Source organism: Geospiza fortis, unplaced genomic scaffold, assembly GCF_000277835.1.
Source record: "Geospiza fortis unplaced genomic scaffold, GeoFor_1.0 scaffold12, whole genome shotgun sequence".
Lineage (NCBI taxonomy): Eukaryota > Metazoa > Chordata > Aves > Passeriformes > Thraupidae > Geospiza > Geospiza fortis.
In genome coordinates this window covers 4,077,146-4,090,953 of record NW_005054323.1, presented here as the reverse complement: position 1 = coordinate 4,090,953, position 13,808 = coordinate 4,077,146, and the positions used below count along the sequence as shown (strand labels likewise).

Here is a 13,808-nt window from a genome sequence, read left to right as displayed (position 1 = left end):
AGACGAGGCGAGCCGGACGCGCTGCCTCATGGGAGGTGTAGTCGGAGTGCCGGTATCCCTCCAGAGAGCCCTTCGTTTTTTGTAATCGGATTTGCGGAATTTACGCGAGGGGAAAAAAAAACCCACCAAACCAAAACAAACAAAAACCCAAACAAACAAACAAAAACCCCAAAACCAAAATGAAACACACCAAAAACTCAAACAAAAACCCCCAAAACCAAACCAAAACAAAAAACCAACAAAACCAAAATAATAATAATAAAAAAACCCACAAAAAAGCAACAACAAAAAAACCCTAACCCTAACAAGAAAAACTCGCACCGACAAGCGTGCTGTGCGGTTCAAACTTTTATTCCAAGGCATTTCAGCGGCCAGACTTGCAGGCCCTCACAAGGCCAGGCGTCCCAGGCTGAGGCCGCAGCTCCCGGCACGGCGCTGCAAGCACACCGCCCACACGGACAGGTCGCTGCTGCCACTGCAGCTCGGCCTGGTCCTCGGAAAGAAATGTCAGCAAGTCCGCCTCCAGTCCCGTTACCCCTCCCCCCAACTCCTCGAGAAGTTACTATGGGCGAGCAAATGCAGACTCACCAGCCCTTAGCAAATAAATGATTGAGATTTTATTAAAACATTTTTTTTAATCACTGTCTCCAGAACTCTTAAATTCAATTCCCTCTTTTTTCCCAAATTTTCTTTTGTCCGAAATTTTTATCTCTTTATTCTCTATTTTTCCTTTCTTTTTACAATCTCTTCCCCTTTCTTATTTAAATGCTATTCTTATACCCAAAACACTTTAATATTGAAGCATTTACTCCCTTTAGTCTCAGGCGCCACAGCTGATAGCATCATGACGGCCATAATATTTGCACACAGAAGGCATGTGGAAAGAAAGGAAGTCCTTTAGTGCATAAAGCACTCTTGCCAAAGGAAAGCTCTAAGCGTCTAAGCTCTGTTGGTGCAGAGCCTAACAAAAGAACCTGAGAAAATATCCGAGATAGACAAAGTCTCTTACCCCTTCCAGCAGCAAAGAGGTAGATGCAGCACTGCTTTTCACACAGACTGAAAGTGGGCAAATCCTCATCAACTCCTTTTGTTGGCAGCCCTGTATGCAAAGCACTGGGGTGTTCTCATGGCTGCTACCAGCAGAAGAACAAATCATCAATAAAAATCAGATTAGTTGGATATATTGATTAGGCTATACCTGGCTTGTAGAACTGGAGCCTGATACCCGTGCTAACCAATTAATGTAGCGTGCATTCCTTACATTGAAAAACCCAGATTTTTGATGCAGCTAAGTGAAACAGTACTGATTTTTAAAAAAAGTATCCCCATAATCCCTAAACTAGGCAGGTTCATCTTTAAAAAGGAGGAATCTAAATTAAACATGGCAAAGGTACATTGTATCAAAAAGACATTTTTATGCTTCTCTATTCAGCTCTTTGCCCTGTAGTGTAAGGACCATTTGTGCGTGAAAAATCCTGTTGATCCTCTTCATCCAAATCCAAAATGTCTGGGACATCATCTGACTCTGAAGACAGGTCTGTAATAGCGAAATCTGGAACCTGTGTAGGAACAAAATTTCAATCAATTCAAAAGTAAAACTAAACAAATTTCTTCACTGAAGACAGAACACAAAGGTGCTCAGCATTTCTAGAAATCAGACCAAACATCCTGATTACAGAGTGAAATATGCTCAGACCCAAAGAAACAGGAACCATTAAGACAAATCAAATACTACAGAAGATGGAAATCAGTTGCTTAGAAGGTCAGATTTTATAGTAGAGATGGAAAGGAGCTGAATGTAGTGGACTGAATGTAGTGAAACTAGTGACTGGAAAATTAAGATAGGAGGTTTTCAAACTAACGTTGCCTTTCTTCTTTTCACCAAAGCAATACAAAGTAATCTGCCCTGAGGAGATTGATACAGATTTCTGTGTGCAGCCTGCCGACTGCATCAGACATTTTCTGATGAAACAAATACCTGGAACTGCAATCTTACTTTGGCCTCTGTTTTAACTGCATGTATAGTATTCTGTACTGCTAAGCAGCATAGAGTTTCAGGAATTGCCAGAAAGACATCAGTGGATACATGGATGTTAACAGACTTCTAAAAATGTTGGCTAAGACACTTAGGAGCTTAAGTTCCAACCCTTAAGTCCCCTTAGTAGGACTTGGATTACTTAGGCACTTCTGAAAAATGGGATAAAATTAAGCAATTTACTTGTAAGTTTTTTGCCCCAAGTGAAAAATACATCTGTAATATGGTTAATGGTTAGTTTTAATGTTGGTAATGTGACATACTTGGAACCAGACACAGTATCAGCAACTAACTACTACTGCATTTTGACAGGACCTTGGTTCTGCATGTTCAAAGCAACAGCAGCTTGTAGGCATTTCTGTAACTTAAGCTCAACACTGACTGAAGAGACATTTTAATGCATTCCCTAACTGCAAAACATCGTATGACTTTAATGAAGGACAGTAAGCAAGAAAAATCTATGCTTTGCCTGCTATGATGACAGGTCAGAAGGGCAGACAATGTATCAAATAAAGGGACTACTGCTTCAGCTACCAGGTTGTACACAACACAGTAGCACTGCACAGTAATTTACTGGTCTTACAGAGTAGGTCATCATTGGACACCAGGGATCTTTGAATACTAATTATTTATTAAAACTGATCTTTAGAAGAACTTAAGCAGCATGTGATTAACCAGGCACTGCTATGAATGCATGCTGCATGAAATGCATGTACCACTTTGGGAACTTAAGCTTGATCAAAATAAGATCAGTAATTTCTGTTTCCCAAAAGATCAAAAAGGCACTAGGAATGCAGGAAACACGTCTTTCTACCAGCAAGAATTATCTTGCATCTTTCTACTTATGGCAGTTTTCCTAAAATTCTCATTACTTGGAGAAGGCAACAGGCTTCTCCATTATCAGCACATGATCTTATAGAGATATCCTAAAAAGACTAAATAGTCCATATGGATGGTTTTATGTATTGTATGCATATGCACCCAAATGGATAGTTTTATGTATTTACACTGACCAGGACACAGCCATGTTGACTAAGTGTGTCTGACCAGTAAGAATTTTCTCTATCATTCATTTAAGAGGTTTTTCTTACTTACATCCATTTTGTTCTTAGCGACAACAAAATGATTGCTCAAATTTAAGTTTCTGCTTTCTTCATCTGCTTAATGCATGCAGTAGAAGAACCTGATTCCTTTAATGTAATAGTAAGATTTTGATAGCCATGAGAGAACTTCAAATTGGAGTGCATGTCTGAGTAAAACAGACTGGATGTCAGTATGACTCACTTCAGTTTTGACCATGCTAAATTATATTGGTATATATCTGCACCAGTTTAACTAAAACAATGCAAAGCCCTTGGTGTTATGGAATTCCTTATATAAAAGATCTTTACTTCCAGCTGACTCACTGTTTTCTTTCAACTTCCTATCAATTACTGAATAAAAGAGTAAGACTAGATGAAACTCTTCTTCATGCAATTTCTCTGTATAATTCAGTAAACCATTTACAAAGATGTAATACTTGCAAAATCCCTACATAGAACAGTGCAAAAAAATACTATGGCATTTTGCTGTCTTCATATACAAATGTTGATGTCAATACTAACAACTTCAATCTGTTTGGTTGGTTTTTTTGCGCTAAGTTTTTAGAACTGAGCCACTAGCGTTTTGACACAGCGTCCTCATTTTGTGAGCTTTCAGAAAAAGTGCTTATTTTTAGTCATCAAGAGACTGTATTATTCAAAAGAAATAAAATTGCCATGAATTGGCAATAAACAAATATAAATGCATTTAACAAAACATGGTGCATAATACCTCCAGCAAGCTGCTGCATGTAAGACTCTCTGATCATGCAAATTACTAACCAAGCATGCTTAAAAATAAGTTTGGCTCCATTTCATCTTTTTGAGGGTTTAAAAAAGCCTTTTGGTGATAGTTACTGCTTTTTTTTTAATAATGAGAAATAATTCATCATTTGTTCCCAAATCCTTTCAACTATTTTACCAGCTATAAAATATTACCCTAAGCTGAATTCTGGAAAAGATTATTGCAACAATATTAATCTTGAAGAATAGGAGACATTTCCAAACCTTTACAACTTTCTTTAGATTCAGGCAAACTAATTGCACCTCCAGGCCTTATACAAATCTTGTAATTTGGCTTTGACCAATGATACAAATATGTTTGCAAAACTTGTATACCATATGGAGCTATTTACAAATGCTTATATTGAAAGCTTTTCTAAAAAACAGTTATCAGCAATGACAGAATAATAGTTCTCTCTTTCATGCACCTGGGAAGAGCAAATGTCAACTAGCATGAACAATTTTTGAGTGATCTCTAAAAGAGAAAAAGTAATTTTCTGAATTCTAAATAAACCCTAAATAACCTTACAAGTGATAATGATCTTAATACAACCTTTACCATCCCAAGTTTTGTGTGACTAGAAGCCTTTGACATTCTTCCATTTAATCTAGCTTACCTGCCTTGTTGAAAATAGTTGAATCTACTTCCTATAATTTTCAACACATCTGGTCCTACCTTTTTTAAAAGATTCCAGAGAAACCTCAATTTTCTAGCTCAAGCTACATCCTCAAACATGATTTTGGACTAAGAGGAAGCAAGCTTCTGTGCAGTGCAGCTGAGCTGTTTAATACATACAATTAAAGAGAAACATGTAAGATGGCAGTATTTCAGCTTTCCCTTTTATTTTTGAGGAAGCATCTCAGCTTCAGTCAACAACAGTGGCAAAAAGACAAGACCTTGGAAGGCATCATTCTTGCCTCCAGTGGACATGTTAATAGTCCCTTTCTCTAGCAGCACTAGAGAAAAATCCTAAGTTCTGTCTGTAGAGCTGCAGTTAGACTGGAGTGTGGAATATGCTATGCTAAATTACCTGTGCAATAAGATACCCATGCAAGTACAGTTGCAAATCAGTTTAAATATTCAATGCTCTCCTAATTAGCAGAATCTAATAATCCTAATCACAGAACTTTATCATATTTAAAAAATCAGTAGTAGCAAATACCAATTTGCTACTACTCAGCCATCTCTTCCACTAGGGAAGAGTTCGTAATTCCGATGGGGGGTGGGGGGTTGTGTGTGCGTGGATAGAAACTTAAAAACATCTGCAGGGTGGGCAGCATCCTACAAAACAAGCACCTATCACAACAACATGACACAGGAGCCCAACCATTAGGTAAGCATTTAACCAGATCTTGCTCTGTTTGCAGCCACCATTGTAGGCCAGCTGCCGTGAAGAGAAGCCACCCAATAGTGCCTGGTAATGAAGAAGTACTTTGCAGGTCTAGGTTGGTAACAAGGTTTCCTTGATTTCTGGTTCATCTGCTTGCTGAGATTTAGTAAAGCTGGACAGGCATGCAAGAATACAAACCAGTAACACAAGACAGAACAGACACAATGTACTGCTCCTGCATTAATGCTAGATGATGCTGTTTATTTCTCAGTCCTTAAAAGACATTGAAAAGTTTGAATATTTTATTTGATTGATCACATCAGGATGAAGTCCCAGAGCAACTAGACTCTAAAATGGACAAAGAAGAATGGGAATTTCCCTTCTTTGAACAGCCCACTACTCCCACAACTAATTAGTTCCATTCAGTTTCTGAGCAATCTATAATAGTGGATGCACTCCACAACTGTTATTGCAAATGGAGATAAAAAGGATATTCTTGCTGGACCTATGCAATAGTAAAGTAAACTTTCCTGAAAGCGCTATCTCCAATAGTCTTAACTCAGGCCCTAGCTGTAAAGGAGTCTCATCATCTCATGTTTATTTCATGTTAAACACCACCCTTATATAAAGGGAGTATTAAAAGCTGTAAGCTACAGAAACTTTACCTGCAATCCTGTTATGCTACAGTTTCGTTTAATACTGTGCTTAAAACAGTCTTCCTCACACTTCTAGGCCAACCCCGATCTAACAGCTAACCCTCTCATATTAAACGGCTGGACAACATGTAATCTGCTTTAAGTGCCTACATTAAACCAGGTGGAGGTATTTGTTCCATGTAGCAACGTGTGACTATGTGGTAAGTTTTCTTTGAACTGTGTTTTTGCCTCACTACTTGGTGACTTCTTTCAAAATGGTGGCTGGCATTGCTACACTAGATGATTGCAACCCAAAGTTGTGTAGGGCATGCATCAAGAAAAAAGATACAACTTACCTGGACAGCCCTAACCCAAGAAAGCTTATTTCTTAGTAACTACTTCTCTTCCAGTGGAGGGGTTCACAGGACTTAATGAGAACAATTCCACTGAAGTAACTGAGCATTAACATACATTTGTCACTCAAGTTCAAGAGGAAAAGAAAATGAAGTTAAAACTGGTGATGCAGCTGAGAAGTAAACACTGCTTATAGGGAGTCAGAAGACAAAGCAGGTAGATGGCCAAGTCAAGCACATACAACACCTACTGTGAAGGGATGAGAGGGTTCTTTTGTCCATATCCATTTATTTTCAATATTAGAACATCCAGCAGCTCACAGCTTAGTTCATCTTAAAGGTGACAACAGCAAGGATCAGCAAAAGCAGCAGTAAAGCTAAGACTCAATGGACTGATACACAGAAATTCAAAAGGAAGGAAATGCTGCAGCAGTATCTTATCTATCCATCAATACATACGCAAACATTTTCATTGCACATTTACATCATTTGCATGTCAAACTTGCTTTCTGCTGGACCCAGTGTCAGAAAGTCACAGAAGAGCAAGTTAGATTGTTTTAAAACAAAGGAGACAGGCTTTGGCTACTAAAGCATTTATTACTAACATACAAAAATGAGTTACAAAACAATAGCTACAAAAACACACAGACACACACAACAGGAGGCACCTGGGTACAAACAGCATGAATCCTTCGTTTATACTGCATATTAAAAAATGTGTTGATAATTATTTGGTCAACCACTGGAACAGTGTTCATGGAGCATCCAGACGATGCTCTTAACCATATGGTCTAGTTTTCAGTTAGTCCTGCAAGGAGCAGGAGTCAAACTTGTTGATGCTTATTGGTCCATTCCAGCTTGAGATAATCTATGATTCTGTGGTCATGTTAATGTGTAATACAATAATTGAATTTGTACAGTTAATGTTAACATTGTCACAGCATTTTACTTCAGCTGACTCATTCAGAAACCCCACTTTCAGCTTTGGCATGAAAACTCACAGAACTTTTGTCAGGAATGATGTAGCAATAGAATCTGGAAGTCAGATGCGTATTTATCAAATGTGGGATCTGCAGTAAACATAGCATTTAAGTATACACAGCTAGACTGTAGAGCCGTTAAATGCATTTCACGGTATATAAGGCTTTTATATCATTCTGGTAGAGATTAAGCAACAAATCAAAGGCTTTCAGCTATGGTGGGTTTCATTTAGACTAATGGTATTAATACCACTGAAGCACGATGAGGTGCTTGACAGACTAATAGGGCATCTTGACTACTGTCAGCTGCCAATACTTAGGCACTTGAATCTCATTTAAAGGTGGCTTAACTACACAGGACAATAGAACCCATATATAAATGTCCTGGCCTCTAGAATCCCCTATTCCTGTATTTATGAATTGTTCACCAAAAAAATGGTGAAAATGGATTTTTTGCCAGCTACACTTAGTAAGGCTACTCATTTGGTCAATCAGCAGAGTACATGTGTGCTATGCAGCTTGTTCAGTAGGATGTTCAGGCTGTTTGTCTTTCTGGCTGGAACTTTCCTCCCCTTCACCTTTGCTTTCAGCATGCTGAATGCCAAGCAGTTGTGGGTAAAAGGGACCTACCAGCCAGTTGAGCGGTGTGTTGTTAACAAGATAATCCATCACATCATCCAGAGACTCCTTCATTTTCTTCAGCTGTCCTTTGCTAGCTGCAATAAAGCTGTCTGATAATTCTTGGAAAGAGGATGCTGACCGAAAGCTCTGGTAGACATCACCTGCCATTGACCCAACACTGTAAACCTGATCCTGTACATTCTGTGGCAGCCCCTGAAGGCTTGAGACCAGTGTGAGGCAGGTGGTCTGAAGCTGCTGGGTGAGGCTCCGTGCAATAGCTAGAGTTCTTGACTCAATGTGCTAGAAAGAACAAGCACAACAGCACATTAGCGTCTTTTTATGACTGTAGCAGCTTTATGTTGGTCAAGATACATAAAGAAGCAAAGTAAAGTGGATATAGGTGAAATAAAGCTATAGCAGATAATAAACCAGGCTTTAAGTCTGAAGCATCAAAGACTTAGAAGTACTTGATATTTCTTCAACACTCAAGTACTTTGTGAAAAGAAACTGATAGCTTCTACCCAGCGACAGTCAAGCAGATTCTTGTTTCAACTCTGGATAACATGTCACAGCAGGTTAAGTACATTCTAATCAATGAACTATCCCTGAAAGCTATGTGTAGGACTGAGTGAGTCTGTGCCTAAGACTGCTGACAAATCATTATTTCTGGTCTGGACACATCACATAAACAGTTTCTAACTAATCTACAAACAGATATCCCAACATGAGTTCACATGCTAAATAGGATGAGCATTCTCAAGAGAGGATGAACCCAAGTGTTCGCAGCAAGTAGACTCATTTAAAGAGTTCAGGTCCCCTAGTTCTCAGAAGTCAGCTGTTCTTAGCTTCAGCACGCAGCCCTTCTCTTGCACACTTTAGGGACTGTTAGTTTGCCATTACCTTCATGAGATAAAATATATTTATTTCTGGTGTACATTTACATCTATTTACCTCAGCACTATGCAGATCATCACCATCATTTTGGCCTGTATTTTTCTTCCATTCTACCCAGGATTGATAAAGCTTTTCCTGAGCACCAAGAAGTTTCTTATTGGCACTATTCACGTTCTTTCTGGCATACTCGATCTGAAATACAGCCAAATAAGGAAGTAGAGCCAAGAGTCCAAACAGTTCCTTTAGAGCTTCTCTACCTTGACTATTTTGTACCCTCCTTTTAAAAAACTTCAGAAATTCAGTATAAACAACTCTGGGTAGTATAAGCATGTGCTTAGTCTCATCAAAGAATTGAAAACTGAAAGCAGTTTTAAGATGTTGTGTAGTGTTCCCCTGTGCCTCGACTATTACCCCATCCCCCACTGGCATCCTACAGGAGGAACTGGAAGTGTATAGGCAGCCATGACTCTATGTACATGACAAACTGCACATAAAGATATTTGCTGAAATAAGACTACTGAAGTACCAGAAATACTCAGAGATAGAAGCAGCAAGAGAGCAAGTCCCAAAAGAATTTGAAATTTTACTAATAAAAAGGATTTAAAGGATTGATGTGTTTCTAAATTGCACAACACTTTCTTCACTGAATGAAGTATGTGTCAAAACCAGCACTACAAAACAGGCATAAATTTAAACACGTCACTTCTGTTTCTGCAGTGCTTGCAGCTACAAGCAATTGCTCATTAGTTCACAGCTTAGCCTGATTTAGAGCTCTCCTGAATGGTGATAAAAATCGCTTAATGGTAAATTCTTTGTATTTAATGTAATAATGTATTCATGGATTTAGTCAGAGAGCAATCCCAATTTTCCTGCGACTCTTTCAGCTGTTTTCTTCACACTAAACCAAGGCCAACGTATGGTTTTTATGTATCAAGTGAAAGTTTAACTTACCAGACTAACAGTGTAGTGGAGCTGAGAGATTGTCTCCTGACTTTTCTGTTTAGCATCTCTGACTTTGTTTAAGGCTTGTTGGTAGGCACGTGTGCGGACCTTTGAAGACAGGGATCCTAGTCTAACATAGTAGCTTGGCTTTTGGACTCCAACTTCAAAGCCTTCAACATTTGCAGCTTCTTTCTCTAGGTATGTAGAAAAGAAGCTAATTGATTACTACAGGAAAAATTAAGAGGTCTGAGACAATTTTATCTGCCTAGTAACAGCTGAATACAGGGCTTGTTGAGTAGTCCTTTAGCACCATGATTACGCTGATCGACCACTTTATAGAGAAATCCTTACTTTCATTCTGCTTCCTTGTGAAGATGCTGCTATTACAATCAGCAAGGCAAAAGACAGTTTGGAAAGCAAACTGCCCCCCTCCCCCACTATGAGTAAGCAATATATGGATGATTGCTTGCTTCTCTCCAATATAAGCATTCCAACAAAATCAAACCTTCAAGTGATCTTACCTAGTTCTGCTTCTGTAAGTGGAAGATACTGGTCTACAAGGGTCTCTGATTTTGTGAGAGCACTGTCCACACCACTGCTCACCATTTGCACCACACGACTTCCCAGGACAGTGTTAATGCTGCCATTGACAACTGACTTGGTCATTTCTACGCTGTCTTGCACTGCTTCTTTAGTCTTGCCCACAACTCCAGTGATCGTGTGAGCAACAGTTTCCTTGGCACCAGTCACAGTGGTTGTTACAGCTTCTCTGGCTCCAACAACTACATCCTTGGCATTGGCAACAACCTGCCGTAGGACATACGTAGATTTACTAAAAGTATTAACTAGTGAGAGCTACATAATCCAGGAAATAATAAATATATGCTAAAGTTTGTACAAGTATTGGTTATCTAGGAGAAAATGTGCCCTAAAAAAATATGTACAAGAGAAAAAAAGAACATGACTGCCACACAGTTTTTGAAGTTTTCAAAAACTTCAGTGAATGTAATCCAGGCACTTCGTGCGAGAAAGAGACAAAGACTCAAGTTCCAAAAGACACCCACCAGTGAACTGCACTCACAGAGAAATATTGTCAAGTGGTGGGCAATTTAAAATAATTAAAAAACCAACAAGCTTAATGGTCTCCCAAAGGCAGCAAACAGTTCTACAGATAAAACTTTGACTTTCTCATTGCTTCCAAGCTGTGCTTCAGGCACAGCTTTTTGAAATATATCTCCCTTGGGTTTTAGTGATAATAGAAAACAAGTGTTTATGGTTCTTCTGCTTAGCATACCTAAATGGAAAGAACTTACCTTGTCAGTAGGTTGATTCAGTATAGGCAGTCTCTCTTCAATTTTGTCTAGACCTATACAGGCATAGTTGTTGGCAACTACAACTATAAAAGAAATTACAAGAGTTGGTTTTAATTATTTTTCACCTAGTAAAAATCAAACTGAAAATTCCTCTTGAAAAAGAAGTCATGCAACACCCTTGAAGTAGTTTCCTCCTATACTCAGTGAGTTCTGAGTCAGCAAAGCCAAAGAAAAAGGCAGATTTACAGTGCCAGAAAAAAAATCCTCACTTGCAGGCAAAGAAAAGTCATGTGATAATTTACAAGCAACCGGCAGAAGCTGAAACACCTGTCCCTCTGCCATTCTATGAAACCAGGTTTCTGGTTACAACAGCCTTGTGACACAGCTTCCAAATTTAACCAGTTCTCAGTGTAAGAAAGCACAAGAGTAGCATCTGAAACCAGGTGAAAGGTGAGGAAAGTGTTGAGCAAGAAATTGCGTAATCATCTCACATATAAAAGTCATCCATCAATTTAGTATTATGAAAGCTGGAATCTGCTTTCACTCTGGATTATTACCTTTTTTTTGAAGTCTTATCAATGTGTAATCAGTTACACAACAAATCAGGCAACAGGTTCAGTCAGCTACATGAAAGAGCATTCAAGACCAGCATGACCACATTAAACCATAAGCGCATCTGGATATAAAAAACAATCAGTTGAATTAAAGTTATCAACAGCTTCATCTTTGCCTTACTTTGTGGTTCCAGTTTCTGAATGATAGGCATAGCACTTGTCACGGCTACTGATGTAATCGTCTTCACTCCTTTCTCTGCTATCTCACATACTGACTTCAGATAAGGATAGTTATCCTTTGTGGTGATGTAAGCTGCGGACACCATATCATAGGTGGAGCTCACCAAAGGAAGGTTGGCAACCCTCGATACAATGTTCTGTTTTAAAATAGAAAGGTGTTAGTTGACTCCTATTTTATGATCTAGACAAGGAAATTATGGAACTAACTCAGACATACCTGCTGTGGATCAATTGCTGCCAATGCCATTTTTTCAGGTCTTGAACCTCACACAGCCTGTGAAAGAAGCATGTATGAGCTATGGCATCATATCTGCTTCATCTAAGCACCAGACTTTGAAACCAAGAACCTTCTTGTGATCTCACCCCATTTACCGGGATCAGGATGTTCACATTTCATGCATACAGGAATTAGATTCTATTGTAACAATTTACAAACCCAAAACTTGGTTTAGGTAATGCAAGTACAGCACATGCACTAGAGAGGCTTTAAGGTACAGCAGTTCATTGACAAATAACTGAGTGGTTGGGTCATTTTTTCTAGAAGAATTAAGACAGACTTATCTGTTGAGCCATGACAAACAAAAACCAGCCTGCAAGTCACTGAAAATCTAGTTTAGAACATCCAAGTCAGACAAAGAACCCCCCACCAATAGCTTTAATCAGATTCGATCTTTTAGGGAGCCCACCTAAGGCTCACTCTGTTCTGCTTGCTAAGGAGTTAGCATTCCTGTGATACGAAGAGTATTGGATTTCCCTACTGCAGAAAATAAATCTCCTTTATGCTAATTTAGACTAAATTATTACACATTCCCCACTGAAACAAACTGCAAACATTGGTCATTCAACAAATCTACAGTACTCAACATTCATTCCAACATGCATTCACATGGAGAAAATACTAACAGCTGTCCCCACAAGAACCCTATAGAAGGGGCAGGGTATTGCAGTACTACATAAGGAGAACACACTGAAGCACACTGTCCTCCTATGTACACGGCAGGCTGAACTAAATCTGCAAAAAGCACCTTTTCCATTAATGATTTCACATAATGCTGAAGTTCCAGAAGAATCTGCATGAATGAAGGCAACAAAAAGGTAAACTAGGAGTCCATCCTCAAAAAGGTTGTGGCTTACAAGGTTTGTCACATTTGGTTTGCTAGGTTTGTCAAAGAGCCAACTGCAGTTTTCTGTCTCATATGCATGACAGCAAAAAAGGAATGTGTTAATATTCTATCTGAGGTAAAATACTTACACAATGGGCAACAAGGACAAAGGCATCCTGTTAACATCTTGCAGGCATATTTGCACATATTAACATATGTGTGCCATAAAGTAATGCTGGTAATGAGATTAACCACTGTACGTGGAACACACAAGGAAAACAAGTAGCAGACAATGGTTATGGTGGTAACAAAGAAGTTCTCATTTAACTTAACAAGTATTTAAATACCTGCAGGAACGTGCTATGTTTTTCACACAGCATTACAAATCAGATTACTAGAAGTACAACTGTATTTCACCATGAACTGCAAAGCATGCTACAGAACAGGTGAATATACTAATGCCACAGAATCTGGACTCCGAAGGAAGAAGTGCCGTTACTTTAAGGATTATTTAATATTCGTAGTGTGCCTCATAAAATCAATCCACACAGGGTATGCATTTGAATTTTAGTCAATAAACCAGTCCAGTTAGCCTGTGAAGTTATTCCTGCTCCTAAAGACAAGGAAGATAACTAGAATCTTGCATGCTTTCAGAGACCCCCTGAATAGGTTCAGCACTAGCAAAAGTCAATACATCCTCTGGAGCAGGTGAGTGACATGCCTGAAATCCAAAGCCAAGCATATTTCAGAGACCGCAAGAGTTTCTGGAGAGGAAAGCACACAGGCTACATCACAAACTTCATTCCTATTCTCCCCCCTCCCTACGGAAGGAAGTGCAAGAAAACAGCGCGATGAGCCACGCACAACAGCCGCGGCGCCTGCTCTGGCCCGCCGCGGTACCCAAGGCAGGAAAGCGCACCGCTTTCCCAAGTGCCCCCACGGGCC

At 39.2% G+C, this 13,808-nt stretch overlaps 1 protein-coding gene across 2 annotated transcripts; it reads right to left on the bottom strand.

The window, feature by feature from the left end:
* Positions 1-342: 342 nt before the first annotated feature.
* PLIN2 (perilipin 2) lies at positions 343-12,045 on the bottom strand. Of its 2 annotated transcripts, XM_005420864.2 has the most exons (8): positions 11,978-12,045; positions 11,702-11,897; positions 10,967-11,049; positions 10,175-10,460; positions 9,663-9,847; positions 8,769-8,903; positions 7,827-8,117; positions 343-1,559 (listed from the first exon to the last, which is right to left on the bottom strand). In XM_005420864.2, the coding sequence occupies exons 1-8, from the start codon at positions 12,005-12,007 to the stop codon at positions 1,425-1,427; spliced, it is 1,341 nt and encodes a 446-aa protein (XP_005420921.1). In that variant the 5' UTR covers positions 12,008-12,045; the 3' UTR covers positions 343-1,424. The 2 variants fall into 2 exon arrangements, with proteins under 2 accessions (XP_005420921.1, XP_005420922.1); XM_005420865.2 differs by lacking the exon at positions 343-1,559 and having other exon boundaries at positions 6,478-8,117.
* Between the last annotated feature and the right edge of the window lie 1,763 nt (positions 12,046-13,808).